General features: G+C 41.3%; 1 protein-coding gene, 1 long non-coding RNA gene and 1 other non-coding gene across 23 annotated transcripts in view; 1 reads left to right on the forward strand and 2 right to left on the reverse strand.

Moving 5' to 3' along the window:
* Positions 1-146: 146 nt before the first annotated feature.
* On the forward strand, positions 147-26,152 carry LOC123928299. The gene is made up of 2 exons (XR_006815659.1): positions 147-505; positions 26,033-26,152. It is a non-coding gene; the product is annotated as an uncharacterized LOC123928299 (long non-coding RNA).
* ZC3H11A (zinc finger CCCH-type containing 11A) overlaps positions 10,497-26,979 on the reverse strand; it is a 42,041-nt gene continuing 25,558 nt past the window's right edge. For 20 of the 21 annotated variants that reach the window (XM_045983394.1, XM_045983393.1, XM_045983398.1 and 17 more), the window contains 11 exons: positions 26,879-26,959; positions 25,976-26,086; positions 25,103-25,165; positions 23,682-23,780; positions 21,938-22,006; positions 16,661-17,164; positions 16,242-16,321; positions 14,170-14,500; positions 12,768-12,934; positions 12,336-12,403; positions 10,497-11,916 (listed from right to left, as the gene is read on the reverse strand). In XM_045983394.1, the coding sequence (XP_045839350.1) occupies positions 11,658-11,916; positions 12,336-12,403; positions 12,768-12,934; positions 14,170-14,500; positions 16,242-16,321; positions 16,661-17,164; positions 21,938-22,006; positions 23,682-23,780; positions 25,103-25,165; positions 25,976-26,086; positions 26,879-26,959 (1,832 nt within the window). In that variant the 3' untranslated portion in view covers positions 10,497-11,657. The remainder of the gene's footprint in view (positions 11,917-12,335; positions 12,404-12,767; positions 12,935-14,169; positions 14,501-16,241; positions 16,322-16,660; positions 17,165-21,937; positions 22,007-23,681; positions 23,781-25,102; positions 25,166-25,975; positions 26,087-26,878; positions 26,960-26,979) is intronic. The other variant, XM_045983401.1, reaches the window with a different exon arrangement.
* On the reverse strand, positions 13,460-13,565 carry LOC123928534. Its single transcript, XR_006815746.1, has one exon. It is a non-coding gene; the product is annotated as a U6 spliceosomal RNA (small nuclear RNA).

A 26,979-nucleotide genomic window follows, 5' to 3' on the forward strand; every position in this document is an offset into this window, starting at 1 on the left:
TCCTGGGAAATGCCTCTCTAGCCTTGGTTGTTGCTTTTCTCTGTGCTCTATATCCCCTGGGGCAAGCCGGAAGGGGACTGTGCGCTTTGGAACGTGAGTTAGTCCTACAGCGCCGCCTGGAGGGACCCGGGAGGAGGCTCCCGCGCGGCTCCGTTTCCCGTGTCGGCTTTAGGAGTTGCACCTCCGTGTGTGAGATGGGTTGGTCTAGTGCTTTTCCCAAGGCCGGTTTCCCCGGAATTTAGGCATAACGGGCCGCACCGCCGTCTAGAGGGTATGGCGGCGAGAAGCCCCAGCTCCGGGGGCCTCCACACCTGGCCCTCGCAGCCACAAAAAATCCGAATTCAAAAGCCAGGCGCTGTGGTTCGCAGTGTAATCAATTCCACTCTCGTCTCCTTTGTGGGGCGTTACTGTAAGGTGGCGACAGGGCATGGCTAGCGGGGAAGCCCTGAAGTCTGATGGCTGGGCCCGATCAAGATCAAGATCGCTGACGCTGTGTGACCAAGGGGTAAGTTCCTCATCCTTGCTGTGTGTCGGTGTCGCTGTCACCAAGACGGAGATGACCCTGTCTTTCGTCGCGGGGCTGGAGATTCGGTGAAGGAGTAGCATGTGTGTGGACTCAGCAGGGCCTCCGTGTGGGAGCACATCGTTTCCAGGGTAACACAGCTGGAAGGGGAGGAGCCGAAATCTGTTAGGTTTTGTCAGTGACTTGTGGCCTGGCAGAAATGGTATTTGACCGGAAAACCCATTTTACCGATGGAGAAACTGACGATCAGAGTTGAAGGGATTCCTCCAAGGGTACCCCACGTAGGCAAGTGGCAGAATCGTAAGTTGCTTAACTGAGGTCTTCTGTTGAGGATGATATTAAGGCTGAGCTAGAAAACGCATGCCCTCCCCCAATCCCAATAGAGAGTTATGTTGTCCAGAGACTAAACAGGGCATTGGTTGAATTCAAAGGTGGTATGGCTGGAATAAACTCTCAGACTTGTCTCATCTCAGATGCAGAGATGCTTAACTAGCCTTACACTTTCCTGTCTCTGGAGTCACGATTCCTAAACTTTTGTGGATTGATCCCTATAACCAGTCATCTGATTATACAACTCATGAGATTTGTTTTATCCTTTATTTTTTAAAGATTTTTTTATGTCAGAAAGAGAGAGAGAGGAGGAGGGAGAGAGAGAATCTCAAGCAGACTCCCGGCTGAGCGCAGAGCCTGATGCAAGGGTCTATCTCATGACCCTGAGATCATGATCTGAGCCTAGAACATGACCTGAGCAGAAATCAAGAGTGGGATGCTTAACTGGCTGAGCCACAGAGGCGCCCCTATTTTTTCTAAGTGATTTTGCTTTCTTACATTTAAATCTTTGATCCATCTAAAATGTTATCCCAGTATATCCTAGAACTGATACAACTTTATATAATATCTATATATCTATCTACCCAGTTTTTCTTTAACCATTATAAAAAATCTGTTGTTCTCCCTTTAAAATGCCACATTTATAATATACCAAGTGTATGTAAATATGTATAGTTTATATTTTGCTCAATTGATTTTTGTGTGTATGGACCAGTGTCACTGTTACAAGTACTGTATAATAATTCCTTATTTGGCAGGACTAGAAGTCGATAGAACTTTCTTAGCTGTTCATATTTGTTTTTCTTACAAACTTTAAAATTATCTAATTAAAAGACTCCTTTTGGGGGCACCTAGGTGGCTCAGTGGGTCAAGCCTCTGCCTTCGGCTTAGGTCATGATCTCAGGGTCCTGGGATCGAGCCCCGCATTGGGCTCTCTGCTCAGTAGGGAGCCTGCTTCCTCTTCTCTCTCTGCCTGCCTCTCTGCCTACTTGTGATCTCTGTCTGTCAAACAAATAAATAAAATCTTAAAAAAAAAGACTCCTTTTGGTATTTTAACTGTGATTATATTAAATTTGAGAACAACTTAGAATCCGTTTTTTTTTTTTTTTTAACTAACTACCTGATGTCTATTTGTTCAAATTTTCCTTTGAGTCTTTGGAAATTTTTCAGTTTTCTTTAGTTTTCAGCTTCCTCTTGCAAGCTTATCTCGTTTAATCATAGATATTGCCTCTTTCTTCTTTTTAACAATTATCTTTTCCTCAGTTGTATGCTCTCGCTGGTTTTTAGAAGAAAAAGTGACAAATTCAATTATGTAAAAATCACATAAAGTTTTGGGTGACTAAAACACCACCACAGTAAGCAAAATCAAAAGATCAGGGAGAAGTTTGTCCCACATCAAAGACAAATGGGTAATTTTACTAGTATATAAAGAGCTTTTTAAAAAACGCTTTTCTGGTTCTCTATTGCTGTGAAAGAAATAATTCAAAACTTGGTAGCTTAAAACAACTTTTGTTATAATTTATGAATTTGTGAGTCAAGAATTTGGGCAGCGCTTAGATGGACATTTTTTTTTTTTTTTTTTTTTTTTGCTCCAGAAGGCCTATTTAAGGGTTTGGGGCGTGTGTGTGGAAAGCTGGCTTCACTGGAGTCCATCTCCATGTCTGTGCAGCCCTAGGGCCTCATACCTCATCTCTCTTGCAGAGTAGGATGGTTTCTTTGTTTTTGTTTTTGTTTATTTAAGATTTTATTTATTTATTTGACAGAGATCACAGGCAGGCAGAGAGGCAGGCAGAGAGAGAGGAGGAAGCAGGCTCCCTGCTGAGCAGAGAGCTCCGATGCAGGGCTCCATCCCAGGACTCCCGGATCATGACCTGAGCTGAAGGCAGAGGCTTCAACCCACTGAGCCACCCAGGCGCCCCGGTTTTTTGTTTTTGTTTTTTTTGTTTTTTTGTTTTGTTTGTTTGTTTTTTTTTTAAAGATTTTATTTATTTATTTGTCAGAGAGAGAGAGAGAGCGAGAGTGAGCACAAGCGGACAGAGTGGCAGGCATAGACAGAGAGAGAAGCAGGCTCCCCGCCAGGCACGGAGCCCGATGTGGGACTCGATCCCAGGACGCCGGGATCATGACCTGAGCCGAAGGCAGCATGAGCACATGCCTGTTGTGTGAGGGCCAGAGGGAAAGGGAGAGAGAATCTTAAGCAGGCTTCACACCCAGTATGGAGCCTCAATCTCATGACCTGGAGATCATGACCTGAATAGAAATCAAGAGTTGCATGCTTAACCAACTGAGCCACCCAGGTGCCCCTAGTCTACTTTCTTTTCTTTTCTTTCTTTTTTTTTTTTTTTTTAAGATTTTATTTATTTATTTCACAGAGATGGGCAGAGAGGCAGGCAGAGAGAGAGGGAAGCAGGCTCCCTGCTGAGCAGAGAGCCCGATGGGGGGCTCGATCCCAGGACCTGGGATCATGACCTGAGCCGAAGGCAGAGGCTTTAACCCACTGAGCCACCCAGGTGCCCCCCTAGAATACTTTCTTAAATGGTGGCCCAGGCCTCCAAAAACCAAGGCTGAAGCCAACAGTACCTTTTAAAGGCCAGGCTCAGAACTAGTGTCCAGTTCACACCTCAAGCCAGATTCGAGGGCTGGAAAAATAGAGCCCATCCCTGTTAAATATTACAGCATTTGCAGCGACAAACTGACACAAAGATCCAAAACAACAATTGGCAATGGAGGTGAACATTCAGTTTATAGAAAAGGAAATACAGGGGCACGTGGCGTTAAGCCTCTGCCTTTGGCTCAGGTCATGATCCCAAGGTCCTGTGCTCCCTGCTCAGCGGGGAGTCTGCTTCTCCCTCTGCCCCTCGCTCATGTTCTCTCTCACTCTCAAATAAATAAAATCTTAGAAAATCATAAGAGAAAATAAAATTTACAGTGTATTGTACACATATTCATTGAAAAAAACTTGAGTATAGGCTGGGCAGGCAGGGAGGGGACAGGGTTGTGGCAGGCCTGGCCCGGGTATAATGGTGGAGGCCTTGGTTTAGCAGGGCAGCCCCCAGGTGGGCCTGTGGGTTGTGACAAGGGCCAGGATGCCCAGTACATCTGCCCCAGTGGCCTGGAGGAGTACCACAGACCCTTGGCTATCGGCAGCTGCAGCCACACGTGAGTTAACTGGCCTCTGGGAACTTTCGGGGAGAAAAGGCACAGAGGACTCAGGGATCAAAGCTCCCTAGACAGTGCCATCTCTGCCCTTTGCGCTTTTGGCTCAGCCCACGCTCTTGCCTGCCAGCCCTCAGCACTCAACTTGACCACCCCAAAGGCACACAGGGCAGCCTACTGCTCTGCTCGGTCCTGGGGCTTCCAGGGGCTGCTGATGGCCTCAGAGGCCTCCCGAGGGAACTCAGAGGGCAGCAGCCTCGACGCTGCCATCAGTTGCCTTCTGTTGGGTCCCATGAAGACTGGGGCAGGGATTGGTAAATAAATGCCTTGTGGATCTTGCTGTCAATTCTTTAAAAAAAAAAAAAAGTCCATATATGAGTGGATCTGTGTAGTACAAACCGGTGTTGTTCAAGGTTCAAATGTGCCATCATTTCCATAAACTCATTAGGTAGTGGAAGGTACTACGAAACCAGTTTCCCTTTTAAATTACAACTAATCAGGGGCGCTTGGGTGGCTCAGTGGCTTAAAGCCTCTGCCTTCCGCTCAGGTCATGGTCTCAGGGTCCTGGGATCGAGCCCCACCACATTGGGCTCTCTGCTCAGCGAGGAGCCTGCTTCCTCCTCTCTCCCTGCTTGCCTCTCTGACTACTTGTAATCTCTACCAAATAAATACATAAAATCTTTTTTTTTAAAGATTTTATTTATTTATTTGACAGAAAGAGATCACAAGTAGGCAGAGAGGCAGGCAGAGAGAGGGGGGGAAGCAGGCTCCCCGCTGAGCAGAGAGCCCGATGCGGGGCTCGATCCCAGGACCCTGAGATCATGCCCTGAGCGAAAGGCAGAGGCTTTAATCCACCGAACCACCCAGGCACCCCAATAAATAAAATCTTTTAAAAAATTACAACTAATCATAAAGTTCTTGCAAAATTTGAGATTTTTATGATACTCCCAAGCTGTCTGCAAAATAGGCTAAGAATCACTGGTCCAAAGAGATATGCCCTGAGGGGTGCCTGACTGGCTCATTCAATGGAGCGTGCAAGTCTTGATCTTGGGGTTGTGAGTTCAAGCCCCATTTGGGGATAGTGATTACTTTAAAATAAAAAAATGTTTTTAAAGATTTTTTATTTATGTACTTACAGAGAGAAAGAGAGTGAGAGAGGAACATAAGCAGGGGGAGCAGGAGAGGGAGAAGCAGGCTTCCTGCAGAGCAGGAAGCCCCGATGTGGGGCTCCATCCCATTTTTATTTTAAAAATAAAATATTCACGGGGAACCTAGGTGGCTCAGTGTATTAAGCCTCTGCCTTTGGCTCAGGTCATGGTCTCATGGTCATGGCCCAGGGTCATGGGATCGAGCCCTGCATCGGGCTCTCTGCTCAGCGGGGAGCCTGCTTCCCCCTCTCTCTCTGCCTGCCTCTTTACCTACTTGTGATTTCTCTCTCTGTCAAATAAATAAATAAAATCCTAAATAAATAAAGTCTTCAAAAAACAACTACGAATACTGAAAATAGAAGAGTCAGCTCCAAGCTTCTCAAATACTGAAGAACATCCTTCCTCTCAACTTGAAGTTCCTTCCATCTCACAGCTTGCTGAATGGCTGTGATGGATACAACCCCAAAGAATGGGGTTGCAAAGACAGGGACAGTCGAGCAAAGATCAGCAGCCCCTGACATGGGTACATGTGTCAAGAGCTTTTTCATTCATTCAGCAAATGTTTATTGAATGCCTTTTGTTATGGGGTGAAGCGTGCTCCCTGAAATGTGTATGTTGAAGCTCTAACCCCCTAGCACGTCAGCATGTGACTGTTGTTGGAGACCGGCCCTTAAAGAGGTAATTAAGGTTAAATGAAGTCATATGGGTGGGCCCTAATCCAAGATGACTGGTGTCCTTATAGATACATTAAAACACAGACACGTGGGGCGCCTGGGTGGCTCAGTGGGTTAAGCCTCTGCCTTCGGCTCAGGTCATGATCTCGGGGTCCTGGGATCGGGCTCTCTGCTCAGCAGGGAGCCCGCTTCCCCCTCTCTCTCTGCCTGCCTCTCTATCTACTTGTGATCTCTCTCTGTCAAATAAATAAAATCTTTAAAAAACAAAACAAAAAAAACACAGACACGTGCCTGTAGGGGATAGACCGCGTGAAGACCTGGTGAGAAGGTGGCACCTGCAAACCAGGGAGAAGCCTCAGAAAAAAAAATTTCAAATACCTTGATCTTGGACTTCTAGTCTTCAGAACTGAGAGAAAATAAATTTCTGTTGTTGAAACCATCCAGTCTGTGGTATTTTGTTATGATACTAGGTACCGAGAATATAAAGGTTAGTAAGAATCTCTGTCCCAAGTTTATAGTGTAATGAGGAGGACGGACAGGTAAAGAATTTTAAAACGGTGGGGTAGACAGTGTATGCCTGGTGGATGGCACCAAACCCGAGTCTGGGGAGAGATGAACAGGGTGTTGGGACAGTAGCCTGGAGTCCAGAGGATATGTAGAGTTATCAAAAAAAAAAAAAAGAGAGAGAGAGAGAGAATTTTAGGGAGAAAGCATTAACAAAGGCAAGGGGCTGGGGAAATATCAGGGTTCCAGGGAAGTGGACAGCTTGTAGTTTTGCTGGAGTGGAGAGCATCACAGGTGAGGCACCAGCCATGGTGAGGGACTGTAATTGTGGAGGGAGAGGGAAAGATTGGACGACTTTTCAAAGCAGTGACTCAGATTTTCAGTTAAAATAATCTTTGTTTACACTAAAGCCAGGAATGGTTGACAGCAAACAGCCAGAATAAGACAGACCAGAGTCTGAGAAAGTACCAGTGGGATAGTGAGAGGTCAGTGAAAACAAACCTTGCCTGTTGTGTTGGCCTTCTTAGCAGCTCACACCATCTCCTTTGCGGAGCAAGCCACACAGAACTCCGGCTCTCACACCTCGAGGAAGCCTTCCCTTACCAGTTTCAGACTGACTTGTCATTCCCTCTGTAGCATCGTCTAATTACACTTGCACCTACTTCATTCCTGATGCCTTTTGACGTACTTTTGCACTTCCTCGGCCAGTATTTCTTGGGCAGGGATTTGGCGGCAGTAGTGCTAAGTGATGGTTAGAAGTTAGCTTCTATTTGGAGCCTCTTCAAGGGATGGGAGTCCAAAATACTCTACGGGAGTTCTGCTGATGCTGATTAATTTCAAATTTCCTCAGTTTTTCTAAGCTCGGCCACCCTCCTTGAGATCCCGTCCCAAAGAAGGGACCTCCTTCACCATATGCACCTGTCAGGTAGAGGAATTCCTTCCATTCTGCTTCACCCTTCCCTTGAAATTTGTCTCGAGTCTTCTTGATCCAGCCAATTGCCTATTTCACTTATTTATTCAACAGACAAGAGGCTGTTTGAATATCTTTTCTTCTCTTTTTTCAGAGTCTGACTGGCTCTGCGTACCCTTACTCTTAACTCTACAGACTGTTGTCTTACTCCTGAGGACAAACCAGTCACGGAGTCAGACCAGAAAACCCAGGAACAGACAATGCCAAGTTTGACTCTGTGGCTTCTTACTCATCACCATGGATTCAGCCTCTGTAACACCTAAATACAACCTAAGTACTTTCTTCTTAGGCTCCCAGCAAATCTTGTGACTGCTTAATTAACTTTTGCTGATTCTTTGCTTATTTTATTGTACAATGTTAAGAAAATGGTCAGGATCAAGTGTTTTATGCTCATGCCCATAACGTCATTTTGCAAATTCAAGTAAGTTGATGCACAGTTTGGAGAATAAGATATTAATGGGTTGCGGGAACTTGCAAAGATTTATCAAGCATCTTCCTAAAATCAGATTTAAGAAATAAAGAGCTCTTGAAAGTCAACGAATCAAACCCAATTGCACATAATATACCTTCCTATCGTGAAACCTGACCACACTGACACTATGGTGGGGATACAAAGCAGCGGTTTTCCAGGGCCACAGAGCATGTTGTGTCACAATGGATATGTGAATTAAGAGGTGCGTAATAAATACTCAGTAAATGTTAAGTTTTATAGGCAGCAACTGGAGACCACCCATTTCCTATTGCTAAACTAACAAAAGCAATCCGTTTTAAAGAATTGCAGAAATATTCTGAAAAAACGAGGCCACAGTTCTAAAAAAGTAACTGTACTTTGATAAACATAGATCAAAGTTGTTTTTAATGATTTCATTTGACAGAGTGAGCACAAGCAAGGGCAGCAGCTGAGGGAGAGGGAGAAGTAGACGCCCCATTGAGCAGGGAGCCCCAGGACCCTGGGATCATGACCTGAGCCAAAGGCAGATGCTTAATGGCTGAGCCACCCACATGCCCCTCAAACTTTATTTCTGAAATTGTATTATCAATCTTAGCTCTGTGGTGGTTTCAAAGATTGGAAAGGTGAAAATAAACTCTATCTGAGAAGACATGTCAGAATTTGAAGTTAAGGTCAGAACTTCAGGGATCATTTATCTTAAGACAAATACATGCATCACAAACTATCATGAGGCTTCTGGTTGGGGCCGGACTGCAACATTTGGCGTTTTCTCTTTTTTTTTTTTTAAAGATTATTTATTTTTCAGAGAGCAAGAGAGAAACCAGAGAAGGAGAAGCGGGCTCCCTGTTGAGCAAGGAGCCGGATGTGGGACTTGATCCCAGGAATCTGGGATCATGACCTGAGCTGAAGGCAGATGCTTAACCGACTGAGCCACCCAGGCATCCCCATTTGGGCCCTCTTTTGTTAAAATTGAAAACCATCATTTAAAACCCAATATACTGGGGCACCTGAGTGGCTCAGTTGGTTAAACATCTGCCTTCGGCTCAGGTCATGATCCCAGGGTTCTGGGATTGAGCCCCGTTATCAGTCTCTTTGCTCAGTGGTGAGCCTGCTTCTCCCTCTTCCTCTGCTCTACTTGTACTATTTCTGTGTCAAATAAATTAAAAAGCCTTAAAAAAATACAATCTTTTTTTTAAAAAAAAAGATTATTTTAGAAAGAGAGGCTGTGCACGAAGGGCCTTAGGGTCAGAGGGAGAGAATCTCAAAGACTCCGTGCTAATGTGGGAGCCAGCCACCAGGAGCCCCAATCTGTTTGCTTTTTGTTACAAGTTGTACTTGTTTAGACTATTAGAAAAAATCTTTGTTCTTTGGTAGCTAACAAATTTCTATTTCCTTAAAAAATTGACACACTAACACTTGGGTTTTCTGAAAATTTAAATATAACTTCATGCTTCAAATCTCTTAATTGAATCCATCTAAGATCACTTCTAAATCCTCTCCTTAAAAAAAAAATTAATGGCATTGGGGTCCTCGGGTGGCTCAATCATTAAATGTCCAATTCTTGATTTTGGCACAGGTCTTAATCTCAGGGTCATGAGATGAAACCCTGCATCATGGTCTGCTTGGGATTCTCTCTCCCCCTCTGCCCATCTCCCTGATGGCATGCACACCCTTTTTCTCTCTAAAAAAAAAATTTTTTTTTAAAGATTTTATTTGGCACAGAGGGACACAACAAGAGAGGGAACACAAGCAGGGGGCGTGGGAGAGGGAGAACAGGCTTCCTGGGGAGCAGCCCAATGCGGGGCTCGATCCCAGGACCCTGGGATCATGACCTGACCTGAAGGCAGACGCTTAACGACTGAGCCACCCAGGCGTCCCATAAATCTTAAAAAAAAATAAATGGCATTACCTGAGCTACAAGGATACTGATTCTGTATTAGTACTGGGTAAAAAAATCCTCCCATTTAATAATATTCTTTCCTGAAGTATATGCGGCTAAAACAGCACACTTGTTAAGTTTGGCAATACGTCCTCGTGAGCAGTTTCTAAAGCCACACAGTTATCTGTGAAATTTGAGCATTTACGCAAGAGACCAACAACATTCTGACTGGACCCCCATCGAGGCAGATCCTAGGCTGAAGGGATGTATGACCATTTAACTCACGACGTCCAGACTTTCCTACACCAGTTTTATTTAAAACACAAATAAGTATTTATCTTTCTTGTAATGGCAATTGGTTCAAATAATGCTGAACATGAATCATTGACTAATACAAGGACTTTAAATATGAAACAAAATTATTTTTAAAAAAGCAAAAGGATAAAGGTTATATACAAAAGGGACCTGGAATCTTTAAGTGGATTCCAAAAATGAAATGAGTAGAAAATCTGTGGTGAAACCAGAACATTCCACCCCTGCTTTGGAGAAGGGCTATTATACAACATTCAGTCAGCTGAAGATGGATTGGTGGAGAGGTGTCTATACATAAATTTCAAGTCATTTTTGCTTGTGCAGAATCATCCAGATCTTCCCAAGACTGAACGGGCAGTCCTGTGGCTTTCTTCCGTTTCCATGTTCCCAACAAGGCTACGTGAGGTGCAACTCTTGATGAGCCGCTTACAACAGCAGTTCCTTAGGAGCCAACGCGACAGGTGGACCAGATTTCCCTATGAGAAACAGAACTGGCCACCTACAGCAAAATTGCAAATCGGACAAGTCCTTCTTTCCTCTTCCTTCTGATTATGTACAATATGTCTCCTTTCAAGACTCTTATCCCCATCATACTTGTTCCTTCACAAGTCTAAACCTTGAGGTGGTATGAAGGAGACTGACATCAAGAAAAGAAAATTCAATTCAGAAATGAAAACTGGAAGGTATACAATACACCCCCAGAGCATCTCAATCACCCCCGCTACAGTACAATTCAGTGTACTGCTACAGTCCAGAGACAAATACTGGCAGCTTGGAGTAGTTCATTTTTTTTTTCCCTCTGGTTGTTAATGGGCATCAAATAAATACTGGGCAAAAGGAGTTTGCTGAGAGAGTTAGAATAAAAAAATTAACCGACTTTAATCCCTGTGATAATTCAATGCCAGTAGGAGGCAAGTACTGAAGAAGAGAAGGGACAACTTTCATGCTAAAAAAAGAATTCCTCTAATCATTATGTCACCATCTCTTATTAAGAATCCAGGGAATCCCAGAAATAGAAAATTAGTTTCAGAGGATCCCTGAGGCACTTTAAAGCCTTACAAAAATTACAGTAATAATAAATTAGCTATTGCTCTTCAGAGGCTTACAGAGCAGCAGAAGCATGGAAATCAGGTCGAAAAAGTTATGTCCAGATTATGAGCTTCCGGAGTTGCTCGGCCTTCTCTAAAGCTTAGGTGAATCTCCAAATACTTTTAAAAAGACATACAATTTAACGCAGACGGAGTGGATCTTTTGTTTAGTGATAGAGTGAAATTTGGTCCTTACTGGCAGCAGCTGGTCTTCATCCTTTTCAAACTCAGGTTACATGAATAAGTACATTAAGACAATACATAAAAGAAATACTACAGCAAAACGGGGGGGGGGGGAGCCCACATTGACAAACACCTCAAGGAGTCACTAAGTTCTCTTGCACCCTTCGACTTGGATCTCCCTCTCCGTTTTTTTGTGGAGAGGTCTAAGACAGAACATTTTTCTCACAGATGCTAAACCATGGCATCGAATGGACAAAATGGTTATCGAGGGACTTTAAAAATCTGACCCCAAGGAATCCAGGACACATACAGGCAATTCAGAGGTATACTTCTGATTTGGGGCAAATGCTAGACTAAAGAAATGATCATCTTGGGTAAATGTTATAATAGACGAAACTAAGTCCAGTTTTTTTTTTTTTTTTTAAATGTTCTACCGCCTTCAGCTATCAATCATCTCTGACAGCTCAAGCAGAAGGTCGTCTTCATCTTTCCCAGGATCCAGGTCGATCTCAGCTTCTAATTTGCCTCCTGAAATCTCCCATATTAGTTTCTCAAAATCATCCTCCACAGAAAGCGGGGGCTTTCCTGTCGAGGTGGAGCTGAGTCGGCGAGTTTTCGTGGCCATCTGAGAAGAAGAAGGGCCAGATACTTCTGGTGGGGAGGAATCTGAAGAGGACTGGGTTGGAGGCAACACAAGACTGCAAGGGAAAAACCCAAAAGATTATTAGAAACCTGCCCTTTGCTGATGGTTGACTGATGGTCCCGCGTGGTCTCAGGAACAGAGTTAGCAAAGAGTCATCTCTGATAATAAAATACAGATACTGATTTGAGACAAGGCATTTTCAACCTTTTAAAGAACCATTCAAACAGATATTTAAAACACTGTAAAAATAATGCAGTCAATATATATAAACAGTGGCACCTAAGGAGAACAGCAACCCTGTATGCATGTTTTCTTGTAATTAATTGGAAGTTTAGCAGATTTATTTAAGTTGGCTATTAAGTTGGTGTGAGTGGCTAAGCTGGACATGTTTGAAGATTTATTTAAGCACTGTCATTCTCTAGAGCGCATCAATAGTGGCCTAAAGTTTGGTTAGGAAGAACTGCAAGGTATTACCTGTCTCTAGGTTTTTCCATCTCAGGCACAGTGACTGATTTGTCCTCAGAAAGGAGTGGGACAACTGCCTAAAAAGTAAAAGGAAGGTAGTTCAGTGGGAGTCATTTGAGCATATTCATTTACTTTGCCACTTTCTTAGAATCATGGTTATCATTCCGTAAGCTTGGAAATCCAAGAATAAGTAATCTAAAGGTTGAGTGTAGAAATAAGCTAAGTATCTTGCCCCCCACAAAAATTAGTTAAAAAAAAAAAAAAATCCGTTCTGCCACTCCACAAATGTCTGTGAATGTAAAATACAGTAGCAACCTAAATAACTAAGATGCTTCGGAAATGGCAGAAGTAGCACAAGGACAGAGAGCGCTAGCAGAGTGACTGCTCCCCGCTTTCCTACCACACTGCGCAAAGCACCACCTAGCCAGATCGACTTCTTACCACAGCTGCTTTTTTGGTGGGGCTTTGCTGCAGGACACTGATGGAGCTGAGCGGCTTCACAGCTGCAATGACAGCAGGGTGGACCTCCACTGCCTTGCGTTTGGGGGCCAATTTGGGGGATGAGACAACTTTAACCACAGATGGCTTCACATTGACTTTGGGTTTAGCTATAAGGGACAGAAAATATCTGATTAATAGCTAGAATAATTTCTCTTTTACACGGAGAATAACTTTAGAATATCTAAATTCCTTCGCACTACTAGAAATACCATACACACCCCCAAACTGAAAATAATCCATAAACAATGTGCACTACAATGTGGCCATGAAGTGTATACTCAAATAATTCTTTTCCCTGGCTCTTGACTTTGCTACTGTTCTTCCACTCCCCGGTGTTTTTCTTCTTCAAAACCAGAGGAAAGATGCACCACAGAGAGTTTTTATCCCCCCACTAAGGTATAATTGACATACAACATGGTATTAGTTTTGGGTATACAACATAATGATTTAATATTTGTATATATCATGACTACATGATCGCCACAGTGAGTCTATTTAATCCATTACCATACGCACCTACAATTTTTTTGTGTGAGCACTTTTAAGATCTACTCTCCTAGCAACTTTTGAATATGCAATACAGTATTGTTAACTATAGTCACCATGCCATGTTACGTCCCCATGACTTACTTAAATATATGGAATGCTTCATGTATTTGTGTATCATTCTTGCAAAGGGGGCCATCCTAATCTTCTCTGGGGCATTCCAATTTTAGTATATGTGCTGCCAAAGTGAGCTTTAAGCAAAGCTTTTTATTTATTTATTAAAAAAAAAAGATTTTATTTTTAAAGAGCAGGCGAGCAGGGGAAGAGGGGGAGAGAGAGAGAGAGGGGAAGGCACAGACTCCCCAATAAGCACGGAGCCTGATGAGGGACTTAATCCCCAGACCTTGGGATCATGACATGAGCCCAAGGCTTAATTGACTAAGCCACCTAGGTGCCCTTAGACAAAGCTTTTTTTAATATTTTATTTATTTGTTTGACAGAGAGAAATCACAAGCAGGCAGAGAGGCAGGCAGAGAGAGAGGAGGAAGCAGGCTCCCTGCGGAGCAGAGAGCCCGATGTGGGACTCGATCCCAGGACCCTGAGATCATGACCTGAGCCGAAGGCAGAGGCTTTAACCCACTGAGCCACCCAGGCGCCCTAGACAAAGCTCTTTAAACAGCAATTTTAAATTCTGAGAAAGATGATTTGTCCTTTTAAGTACAATTATCAGAAATACTACTTTTCACCTATGTGACAAGTATACAACACAAATGGAATTTAACTTGTTGCTAGGGAGTTACTAGAAACTTGGTAATTTTCAAATCCTAAAGCAAGACACACTAGAAAAACGACTTACCTTTACTCCGTTTTTCCAAGCTCTGTGCTGCACACTTCACATTCAATATCGAGTCCCCAGTGCCTGAGGTTTCCATCTCTGCCTTTGGGGATGACTTTGTGGAAGGCCGCTTTGCCAGGTGCCGTGTGAGGCCCGGCACAGGAGTGAGCACCGGCTTCTCTCCTATCTGAGTATTGCAAGAGTCTACGTCTCCCCGGAGAGGTGTCAGAACTGATTTCTCCTTCTGTGAGGTTCCCCTCTCCAGCTGTTTCTGCATGTGCTTCTCTCTCATGGTCTCACATCTCTTGACCTGAATTTTAGTAATGCCAACTCCTGTGGTCTCTTCTGAAACCTGAGCGTAAATTTAAATGAAAGATTTAAAATTTGATACCTCTAACAATCTGTATGATGATTATTATTTGTAAGTTACCAGGCTTTATAGCTCAATTAAAACAACAACCGAAAAAAAACTTGGGGTCCCTGGCTGACTCAGTTGGTAGAGCAAGTGACTCTTGATCTCGAGGTTGTGAGTTCGAGCGCCACGCTGGGTGTAGAGGTTACTTAAAAAATAAAATCTTAAAAACAAAACAAAACAAAAAATTTGTTTGAAAGAAAAATACGTCAATTTTATCTCGATGAAGAAAATCTGGTTTAGAGCGCCTGGGTGGCTCAGTGGTTTAGGCCGCTGCCTTTGGCTCGGGTCATGATCTCAGGGTCCTGGGATCGAGTCCCACATCGGGCTCTCTGCTCGGCAGGGAGCCTGCTTCCCTCTCACGCTCTCTGCCTACTTGTGATCTCTGTCAAATAAATAAATAAAATCTTAAAAAAAAAAAAAAAAAAAAAAAAGAAAATCTGGTTTATAATTTACCGGGCTGACATCTATGTCAAGCAAAGTTTAACATGATCCATAACACAAGAGCTTTTGCTCTTTGATATTAAATAGAAAACACCTACCTGAAGATGAAAGTTAAAGATGTATGAAACAATGAAAACCCCAATTTTGTAGGCATAGACAATCATGGCCCTAAGTCAGATACAAATGCCTCCTAAATAATCAGACACTTGCACCAAGATTTATATACAATGATGTTCATTGCTTTAATTGTGTAAAGCAAAATCTAAATGTCCAGAAGCAGACTATACTGACATAATAGAACATTATGTTGTCAGTAAAAATAAACATCCTGAAAAATTATGAAAACAGAAAAAATAAAGCAGGCTGCTAAGTGTTACACTATAGAGTTCTCAAGTACTTTCTAAACATGAGTTAAACAATGAACAAGTTCACATACATATGTACATAAATGAAAGACTTGAGAAAAACACATGAAAAAAAAAAAGCTAATGGTTGTTTTATCTGGGTTGCGGAATTATAGGATTTTTTTTTAAAGATTTTATTTATTTATTTGACAGACAGAGATCACAAGTAGGCAGAGAGGCAGGCAGAGAGAGAGAGGAGGAAGCAGGCTCCCTGCTGAGCAGAGAGCCCGATGTGAGGCTCGATTCCAGGACCCTGGGACCATGAACTGAGCCGAAAGCAGAGGCTTTAACCAATTGAGCCACCCAGGCGCCCCGGAATTATAGGGTTTTATTAATTCTTTTAAAAGATAAAATTCCCCAACTTTTGTACAATGAGTGCCATTATGCTTAGTTAAAAAAAAAAAAAAAAAAAACAACAACAACTTTAAGGGGCAGAGAACAGATAAAAACACAAATACAAAAAATTCTCATAAAAAAGTATAAGCATAGGATGCCTGGGTGGCTCAATTGTTGGGCATCTGTCTTTGGCCCAGGTCATGATCCTACGGTCCTGGGATCCAGCCCACATTGGGCTTCCCTGCTCAGGGAGCCTGTTTCTCCCTCTCCCTCTGCCTGCTGTTCCCCCTACTTAGGCGTGCTCTCTGTCAAATAAATAAAATCTTAAAAAAAAAAAAGATGAAATTTAAGAAAGTATAAGTACAACTGTTTACCAAATTTATTGTTAAAAGCATTAAAAAGAAATGTATTAGCTAAAACTAAAAGGCACGTTTTATCATTCACCTGGCCTTTGCCTGCCATGAACAAAACCATGAAATGATCTTAAATAAACTCACCTCTTTAGCTTCTGTTCTATTAACCCCGCTCTGGGAAGCAACTTCACTCCCTTCTTGTAGTTTCTTCTCTTCTTTTATACCTATATTCACATTAAACCCACCATTAATTATTTCACTTAGGCTGCAACTTTAGAAACAGATGAGAGCTAAATTTTTCTTAATGAAAATAAAGGTAAGATAGGACAAATACAATTGTAGATGAAGCCTCATCATCCTCATATAAGTTTCAAAACATACCTTAAAATATCAAAGGTCTATATAATAGCGCTCTTGCAAAGAAAGAGCTTAACTGCATTTGACCCAGTGGTTGGAAGTTATCTGAGTAAAGTTCTCACAGAACTCCTAGGAAAATCCTGAGCAATACTGCCCTTTGAAATATGATCTGGGGAAATGGTACTACAGACCAACAGTGGTGTTACCTGTTTTTTTTGTGATTCGGAGAAGCCGCCTTGCCCCTGGGGTGGCCTCAGGCTGAGGCTGGGAGCTGGTGCTGCTCTCAGAGCTCTGCTGTACCCGCAGTGCCTTCTCCTGTTTAATTTCCTCCAGCGTCTTGATGTGCACCTCCTTCATAGACTTCGCTCTACCTGCGGGCTCCTCTGATTGTCCTTTGCTGGTAACTACAGGTGGCAAAACCACTGTTTTTTTAATTTCACTATCTGTCTTTAGCTTGATGCAAGTTACATCCTTTTTGCTTTTTTGTCTCTCTGCTTCCTGCTGCCGATGTTTCTTTTCAGCCAGGACCTCAGAGAAGGTTTTGATTCTGATGGTGGAGGGGCTTCTTGTTCCTAAAGTAGCTTCATCAACTTTTGAAGGTCCTTCGGCCTTCAGTTTAGGTTGCAATTCTCCACGTTTCTGACTAGCTTTTTCAAGAAGAATTTCTTCTAATGTCTTCACATGGATTTCACCAACTTTAGTGCCTCGCTCTGTTTTCACGGGGAGGGAGAAACAAGTCACTGTATTTAGAGCTCACCGCTTAACAACTTAGGCTCTAACTATTCTTAGATCAGGGCAGAGTCCTAATAGAGCGCTATCTTGTAGGCAGGTAATTAAAATGATCAAAGCATATTAGTTTCAATTTCAGTTTTAAAATACTGCACATTTCAGGTAGTGGACCTCAAAGAAAACTCTCAGGTGACAAAAATTTGTTGGGGTTCTAGTCAAAAGCTTATCCCTGAAGAATCTCAAAGCCATTTATTAGTTGGAGACGGCTGTCATTGTAAATCTTAACAAAATGGCAATAAATTAATTCTTCCATTCATTATAAACATGTGCTGGACACTGTGCTAGAAATATAATGATAAGACAACGATGAGTCTCTGACCACATTTAGTTTACAATATGATAATAGTAACTTTGTGGGTTTTTTTTAAGTCAGCTCTAAGCCCAATGGGGCTTGAACTCATGATCCTGAGATCAAGAGCTGCACTGCATGCCCTACTGCCTAAGCCAGCAAGGCGCCCCAATAATGACAACTTTCATACAGGAAGTAGATAGAATACTACAAAGAAGCAAGAACCCCAGCCTTTGTCTAAGAATTGGTTGAGGCAATCTTTTCAGAGGAAGTAATGTTTAAGTGACATCTGAAGGATGAATAGAAGTAAAACAGGTAACAAGACAGAAGAAAAATGGGGAAGGCCCAGAGACTGGCATGACACTGAAGAGCTTTTTTTTTTAAGTCACTGGTGTTTTATTTATTTAAAGAAATTTTCATTTATTTATTTATAAACATATAATGTATTTTTATCCCCAGGGGTACAGGTCTGTGAATCGCCAGGTTTATACACTTTACGGCACTCACCCCAATGTTCATAACCCCACCCCCCTCTCCCGACCACCCACCCCAACCCTCAGTTTGTTTTGTGAGATTAAGAGTCACTTATGGTTTGTCTCCCTCCCGATCCCATCTTGTTTCATTTATCTGAAGAGCTATTTTTAACGATATGTTAGTCATTCTACGTCTGTTTAAAGAGCAACTTTCACACTTGACAGATATGCTCATCTTTACTGAGGGCTAGAAGAAATAATGAAGTGATGTGGGAAAAACAAGAAAAATATGGAGATTGTACACACGCATTTGTTAACTAAAGGACAGCTTTTTTTTTTAAAGATTTTATTTTTTTATTTTTGAAAGAGAGGGAGAGCACGAAGAGGGGAATGAGGCAGAGGGAGAGGGAGAAGCAAACTCCCTGCTTAGCAGGGAGCCTGCCCCAGGGCTTGATCCCAGGACCATGAGATCGTGGCCTGAGCTGAAAGGCAGACTTAACCGACTGAGCCACCCAGGTGCCCCTGAGTAACAGCATTTAATGAAAGATCCGAAACAAAAAATATCCTTTAACAACCTTAAACACATCATGTTTGGCTTCACCTTCTGATCTTTTGAACATGCTGTGCCTTCTACAGAGAATGTGCCCTATTGGTCTCATTATCTTGCTGCCTAGTTTTAACTAAGTTTGGTTTAGAACCTGACACCCACCAATCTAGTTTGTTTCTCTGATCACAGCACTGCTCCCACAGTACGCAATGTCCTGCATTTCCAGCCATACTAGATACTTCATGAAAACTGACTAAATGTAATTATCGGAAGTATTTTAGTATATAATGGTACATAGGAAGCACTCAAACAGATACTGAATTACTTCCTTAGGCTTTAAGAAAAATTTTTTTTCCACTTTAAGATGGTGGAGTGATCTCAAAATAACCACTCCAAGGAATTGTGTGAATGGTTGAAGATCTTATTTCCCCACTCTACCAAAATTTTATCAAAACAATAGAGAAGACATTAAAAATAGAATAAATCCACAACAGCAGTGGAAAATAAGCTGCCACTGACAGAGCATAAATCTTGAGGGATTTCTGAGAGAAGAGAGCAGCTATATGAATTTACAGAAAAACAGAAAAAGAACAAATGAAACTGTAGGATTGAGATCTGTTCTTCCCAGCAGCCAAAGAAAACTGCCTAACTAGTAAGAAAAGCAACCGTGGGTAGAAATATAAGGATGTCATATAGCACAGGTGGATCGGTCATGACCACCTCCTGGGAACTGCTCCCTGGAAAGAGGAGAATCTGCTGGGAAGGGGAGCGAGTTAGGAGGTTGGGGCTGAAGGGAGAAGATGAACAAATGCCAAGCAGAAAAACAACAGGGGAAAAGAGGAAAAAGGAAAGCAAGGGAAGGAAAGAATCTTTCTTACTGTGGCAATGGTATGGGCCCCCAGACTTCTAGCCTGCAACCGACACAAGCTTTTATTTATTTTTATTTTTTTAAAGATTTTATTTATTTGACAGGCATAGCACAAGTAGGCAGAGGCAGGCAGAGGGAGAGGTAGAAGCAGACTCCCCGCTAAGCAGAGAGCCTGATGTGGGCCTCGATTCCAGAACTCTGGGATCATGACCTGAGCCAAAGGCAGACACTTAACCGAATGAGCCACCCGCAAGCTGCCTTTTAGCATGCCCTCCCCAACTCAGGCAGCCCTCACTTGGGCCTCCCAGTCAGGAGAGAGGACCACTTGGGAGTAAGACCTTTAGAACCGCCACAGGAAACCCAAGTGCTACGAAACAACATTAAAAGTGGATCAAAACAAACAAATGATGAAGATGACAAAATAATACACACATTTTTTTTTTCCTCTTTTTAAATGATTCCAAGTAGTAACTCTAGGGGAGCCCGAAATCAGGCTATAAAACGGAGAAAACAGAGACAAGAAAAAAAAAAGGTCTTTGGAAGACAAACGCACAGGTGCCCTTGGGGTACCTGGGTGCCTCAGTCATTAAGCGTCTGCCTTTGGCTCAGGTCATGATCCCAGGGTCCTGGGATCAATACTGGCATCGGGCTCCCTGCTCAGTGGGGAGCCTGCTTCTCCCCCTCCCACTCCCCCTGCTTGTGTTTCCTCTCGCTGTCTCTCTGTCGAATAAATAAGTCTTCAAAAACAAACAAACAAGACACAGATGCACAAATAAACCCTACCAAAGGAACTGAAAAGCATCAAAAAGACAAGGCTGGTCAAAAATCAGCCATCTAGAAGAGGCCTGGCAGACTACAGCAGATGGGCCCACTGTGGCCACAGCCTCTATCATGTAAATACAGCTTGATTAGGACGCAGTCGCACAGACACACGGATGGACAGACGTACTGCACAGGACTGCTTTTGCATGACGATGGCACAGTGCAGTAGCTGCGAGGAGAATGCAGCGCCAAAACCGTAAACGTTTACTATCTGACCTTCCACAGGAAAAGTCTGTCAATTCCTAACCTAGATAATAAAGCCAAGCAAAGACCAGAGAAGGTGAGGCAAAAATCAAAACCAAACAAAGAGACAAACAAAAAGCCAAGGAGTGGAGAGCATGACGGCAAGGTTAAAAGAGACGTGAAGCCTATGTCCTGCCATTCCAGCTTCTGTCTGGTAAGAATGCACAGAGAAACCAAAGGAAGTGTGGGAAGACATACTCAGAAATGAGAGCAATGTTTTCTAGAACTAAGTCCTCAGACTGGAAGGCCCAGTAAATACTGGGCTGAATAAACCGAAAGTGCCATGTTTAGACCTACTGTACTAAAATTCCAAAACAGTAGGGAGGAATACAGAGAAAATTCTAAAAGTTTCTGAAGAATAAACCTAGGTTCTTTACAAAAGGGTAGGAATGTCTGACATCAGACTCTCCTTTTGTGATGCTGGTAAAAATCTTAATATACAAACTAGATAAGGATAGGATGAAAAAACACAGGCTAACACCGTTCATAAACATAGACATAAAAATTAAAAACCAGCAAACTGAGGGATGCCAGCCTGGCTCAATCAGAAGAGTGAGGTACAAAAGAACAGGATGGCTGGGGTACAGGTTCATTTTACTGTTCTTTAAACTATATACATACAAACACTAAGTGGTTAGATCTTACGATTTACAAGGGTTAAAAATCAGAGTACAGGAAGAGTGTAGAATATAGAGAAGAAAATTATTTTGGTGTATTTTTTGCAGTGTTTTCCCCAGGCATGTATTTTTATCTTTACAAAACTGAATCATCTCATACATAAGGATGTTATTTCTGAGAATGAGTTTTTACAATAAGAAAATAAGCTTTGTCACCCCCACAAAATAAGATTCTTACCCTAAATCCAAAGGTCAAAAGCAGTTGTGTTCTTTCGTAACCTTTTTTCATTCAATACGAGGTGAGAAGTTTTTCAAATCATTATTGTTCAAAATATGACTTGTGACAATATTTTTGTACATAAGCACCTTAGTCGAATTTTTGTTGGATGTTTAGGTGGTTTCTAGTTTCTAGCTACTAATGCTGTGGTGAAGTCATCATTTCACCATCTTTTAAGAGGAGGATTCATGGGGCCCCTGGGTGGCTTTGTCAAACATTTGCCTTCGGTGCAGGTCATGATTTCCAGATCCTGGGATTGAGTCCCTGGGCAGACTTCCTGCTCAGCAGGGAGTCTGCTTCTCTCTCCCTCCCTCCCCACCCTCTGCCCCTCACCACTACTCATTCTCTCTCTCTCTCTCCAATAAATAAGATCTTAAAAAAAGAATTCATACTAGTGAGTTGTCAATTACTTAAAAAATATATATATAAAACCACAAAAACCACAAGCCCTAACCTAGCCACAAGTCCTAACCTAACAAGAAAATAAATCAGAGAAAAAGTAAAGATTGTTACAGGAAAGAAAAAAAATATTAGAAGCTGGTCTTAGGGTTTACTTACCTGCTGCCTCCTCACTGTTGGGACCAGCTGATATGCCTAATCGCTCCTTCAGAGACTTGGAAACGTGAACTGTAAAAAAATATATTTTAAAAAACCAAAAGTTGAATAGAGACCTTTTTTTTCAAAGTTCACAAATTAGGATTATGTATTATGCAAATACTTAAAAAAAAAATCTCTTAAGGTTCTTAAAATTTTTCTTTTCCACAGAACAAGACCTCTGCGAATCATGGATTCCCTAGAGTACTTGGAAAGGCTTAAAAATATATAATCTTTTTTTAGATCTGAAAAGCAAAAACTATTGAATTCAGGGAAATAATTTTTTTTTTTTTAAGATTTTACTTATTTATTTGACAGAGACAGACACAGCCAGAGAGGGAACACAAGCAGGGGAAGTGGGAGGGGGAAAAGCAGGCTCCCCGCTGAACAGGGAGCCTAATGCGGGGCTCAATCCCAGGACCCTAGGATCATGACCTGAGCAGAAGGCAGACGCTTAAAGACTGAGCCACCCAGGCGCCCCTCAGGGAAATAATCTTTTTATTACTATACAAACTTTTATACTCTTAATGGCATCAAAAGGCTCCCCCAATCTATTTAAACTGTATTTTTTAGTTATGAAAATTTTTAGTATAATCAATAGGCAAGGAGAAAAAGGTTATGACTGCAAAGAAAAAGTAGGTTGTTTGCTCTGAGAATCCAAAGAAAGACCCTAGATGAAAACATCTACTCATCAAAGCCTCTTGGGCTACAGGAAAAGTAGAAAAAAGTTTCTCATTTTCAAGAGAAGTTAAAACTAAACACAATAAAAGGGAAAAACCCCACCTATTCTTTTAGTAATTAACACCAATGTTTCCCTGCCAAGTCATAAAAGGAAAACAAATTCCAACCTTGACTTCTTTCTATAAATAGAACTTCAACCACGTAATCATTCTAACTCCCAAATATCTCTCAATTTAGTCCACATCTCTCCATACCAACTTTTAAGAACACTAAATCTATGCCACTAACTCCTCTTGTCTAGATTATTTTATAATAGGCTGCTAACTCATATCCTGGATAGCACTTTTGTCCTTCTAACCTTCCTCCATATTTTAGGCAGGCCGATGGTTCTAAAACGCAAATCTGAGCTTCTGATTTTGTTCATAACCTTCCCATGGTTTGCTACTAAGGCCAAACTCTCTACTATGGTTTAAAACGCTCCAAATGATCTACATCCTTCCTCCTTTCCAGTCAACATGCTCTTTACCCCAATTCTATGTTTCAACCACACTCAGTCCCTTGAGTACAACCTGCTTTCTTAGCTCTGTGCCTTTGCATATATTTTTCTCTCTGCCTCAGCATAGCCTCTGGTCCTTCAACATTACCTACCTATTCCTAACTCACGTTTCTGGTCTAGGTTTCAATATAATTTGCCCTGGGAACCCTTTCCTGACAGATGGTAAGAAGTGCCTTTCCTGTGTGCTCCCATAACACTGTGTATACTTTTTCTATCACAGAATTTATCACAATATATATAAATATTCCTATCTGCCATTATACTTAAGTTCCTGAGGACTGTGATGGTATTTATTCTATCCAGTGGCATCTCCCTAGAATCCAGCAGAGTAAATACTCAAATGTTTGTAGAACAATGCAGACACAAGATAATCTAATTTACCTGAACAAAAAAGGGTGACGAACAATGCCTGTTAACATTACAAGGGACAAGTGTCATGATCACACACACAGTGTATTACAACAAAGGTACCTTTCTTTGGTGCTTTGTCAGTGTTCGTTTCTGTAGCTTCCACTTTCTTCCCTAACCTCTGTGCAAGGCTACGCTTTAACGGAGGATCGCTGTCACCCCCTACAAACAGAGAGAACTTAGTTCAAACACATCTTCAACAAGGTCAAGAAATACAAGCAAAAGAGACAATGCAGAATATATGGTGTGTTCATTCACTAGTGTGCTCAGAGAACTCTATGTTAGAGAATAAAAATGTCCCAGAAAGAAGAAATGAGGAAAGGGACAAAGAGTAGAATGCACAAATCAACATCTATCAAATAATGGACTAAAACTACAAATGGAGAATGATAAGCCCTGATTAAGGCCAAAATTTAGCATTAATAATATGTGAAAAAAACTTCACATACAAAAAACATCTTAAATGGCCACTTGGCAGAATTCTAGGCGTATCTGTGCTTTAATGCACCTGGGATGTTCCTGGCAGACAGCAAAGGAAACTTTGTATTTTTTCCGTGACATGAAAAATGGGAAAACCAAATAGCCCCCCCTCTTCAACTATAGATAAGACGTCTAAGGTTATGAAAAACTCTATCTTACTCAAGTCACCAATTAGTGACAGAGCTAAGACCTTACCAAGTTTCCTGACTCGTGGTTTATTATATACTATTCAATATGAGTTGATTAAATGTCACAAGTTTAAAATTGTCTTTCACATTGCTCAACTAAAGATAATCTTTATGGCGTCCCATTAAAAATTCAAAAGACCCTACACAGGGAATGATTTTTCTCTCTACTCTATTTTTAATTTAAATGTGAAACAAAAAAATAACAAAGTTTACATGCATGTGGAATTTAAAAAGCTGTTATTTTTTACCTAAAACTTCTTAGGCAGTGAAAATGGTATCAAAGATAACACAAAATAGGTAATATTTCATATTTGTAACAATACTTTAAGAAAAGTATGAAGAAATAGCTGAAATCAGACAAAATTTTCAAAATTCTTTTGAGACAGACACATTAGGGTATATACATAACAATTCAATAATATGATAAAACACTTCCCTAAACATAACATAGCATTAATAAATTCAGGGACCAAATTATATTAACCAGACACTTTTTTTCCTCTAAGAAACTCAAATTTCCATTTGTCCAAAGAGACAAAGAGGTATGTTCTTTACTGTTTTTTCAACAGAGTATCTTCTAAAAAACTGGTTATAATCTACTTAAATTCTAACACTCTAAATTTCTGTAAATCAGTAACAGGTATAATGCATATGTGAAAGACAAAGAAATTTTATAAGTTATTTCAGCCAAGCATTTAGAGGGACCAGCAAAAAAATTAATATCGACAGGACATTGTATAAAGGCAGTTTGGGGGAACATTAGCTGTTAATGCACGAATGGAAGAAAACAAAGGATCTGCACAAAATTCATCTCACCTACTGAAAATTTTCGTTTTCCCAGTCTCTCGGTGAGACTCAATCTTACCAACGGTTCTTCTCCTAAAATGGCAAAAACAGAATTTCTCTAAATTAGCCAATTTTTCTGTATTCAGTAATAATAATGGGTACAAAATATGTTCTGATATCATAAGCCCACCCAGAAAGTCTCTTGAAAGTCAGATCTCAGTATTAAGACTGTCATATGGGGTAAAAAAAGATTTAGTCTATTAAATAGCAATTTAAATAGCCAAATGCACAGCCCAAAGGGAATCGGTAATACAGTCCTAATTATTAACAGTTGCCAAGGATATGAAAACAGGTGTGTTATAATCAACTGCTTACAAAACCCAACCTATACTTTTGCTTGTGCACTTCGATATGCTAAAATGAATCACACTCTACTCTCTCACTAACTCTAATGTAGAACTTTGATAACCAGGAAAAGGTGAGCTCTCTTTCCTCTAATTCTTTGTTGTTTGAACAGCACATTTAAATATATCTGTATACTATAATTACTTGTGTCATATTTCTTACCAGGTTTAAAACTATTAAGGGAAAAGTCCTACATTTTTCTAGAACTTACAAAGTTTACTATAGCTCTTTACCCATAATGGGCAGTCAATAAATCTGCTGAATGGATACTGATAAAGAGTAACTAAATACACCTAAATGTGAGGGCTGCTTGAGCAAGAATTTCAACCTTTAAAGTAAGAGTCAAATGCACTGATTTTTCTTTTCATCCTTCTATCTGACCAACATAACTAAGGTCATCCTGCAAACCCATCAAAGGCACACTACACTCAAGGACTTTGCTCTCTCAATTAAAAAGTGGCAGCCTGAACTCTCAACCTAGACCTACCTATACCTCACCTTGTTTGCTGGAAAGAGTTACTGTCCTCACTACAGTCCGGACATTCTCTTTTTCAGGACCTGGAATGGGCTGAGGTTGGAGTAAAAGACTGGGAACTCCGGAAGAACCTTCTGAATAAAGCAAGTCAAAGAACAGCATATAATTTATGGAAAATAAAGCTATTATAAGCCAAGAAATTTTGCTTCTGTGATCAGTTAAGTTCAATACCGACCACTGGATGACTACAAGCCAGTTTTTCTGTTCCTATTTGCCTATGGTGAGTTGGGGTAGGGTGGGAGAGAGGAGATAACCCCTATCTCTTATCTACTTTGGACATAAGGTAAAAATAAAATACAAAATTTTCAGTGACTCAGGCCCTCAATCTACTTTTATTTACCGAAAAGGCTAACATTCTAAGGTTAACCTGAAGCACACCACCAAGCCAATTTAACCTTTTAAAATTTATATTCAATCACCTGCAAAACACAACTCCACAGTTCCTACAGAACAAGCTTTGGCAAGCAAATACTTAAAACCAACCATTTGATCCTTTTTAATTGGTACATTTCACACTGTATCTGCAATTTTTAGGGATGGAAATACAGACTGACCAGGCTGAGTTAACCTTAGTAAATTCTAGCAGCTCCTAAGAAGAATTCATCTACTACAAAATAAAAGTTTTCCTCTCAATATGATTTTTATATGTAGTTCTTTGGAGTTGTATTTCTGAAGATAAAGCAGTTCCTTCAAGTACTAAAAAAGCAGCCCTGATTTAAATAAGTCTGTGTTTTACTTCAAACAAGCCATAGAAGTCAAAATCTATGTGCTCATTTTGGCTGTTGCCAGTGTCCTTTTTATCAGAAGTCTCCTTGTTACTCTTCTCCAGCAAACTTCAACTGTCTGTGTCATAACTGATCACTTACCACCTTGCTTCTTGGATTTGTCCTTCATTTTCTTTGACTTAATCTCTTCAAGAGTTTTTATTCCAAAATTCAAACATTCACCTGAGAAACCCAAACAGAAA

Source organism: Meles meles, chromosome 17 (assembly GCF_922984935.1).
Source record: "Meles meles chromosome 17, mMelMel3.1 paternal haplotype, whole genome shotgun sequence".
NCBI lineage: Eukaryota > Metazoa > Chordata > Mammalia > Carnivora > Mustelidae > Meles > Meles meles.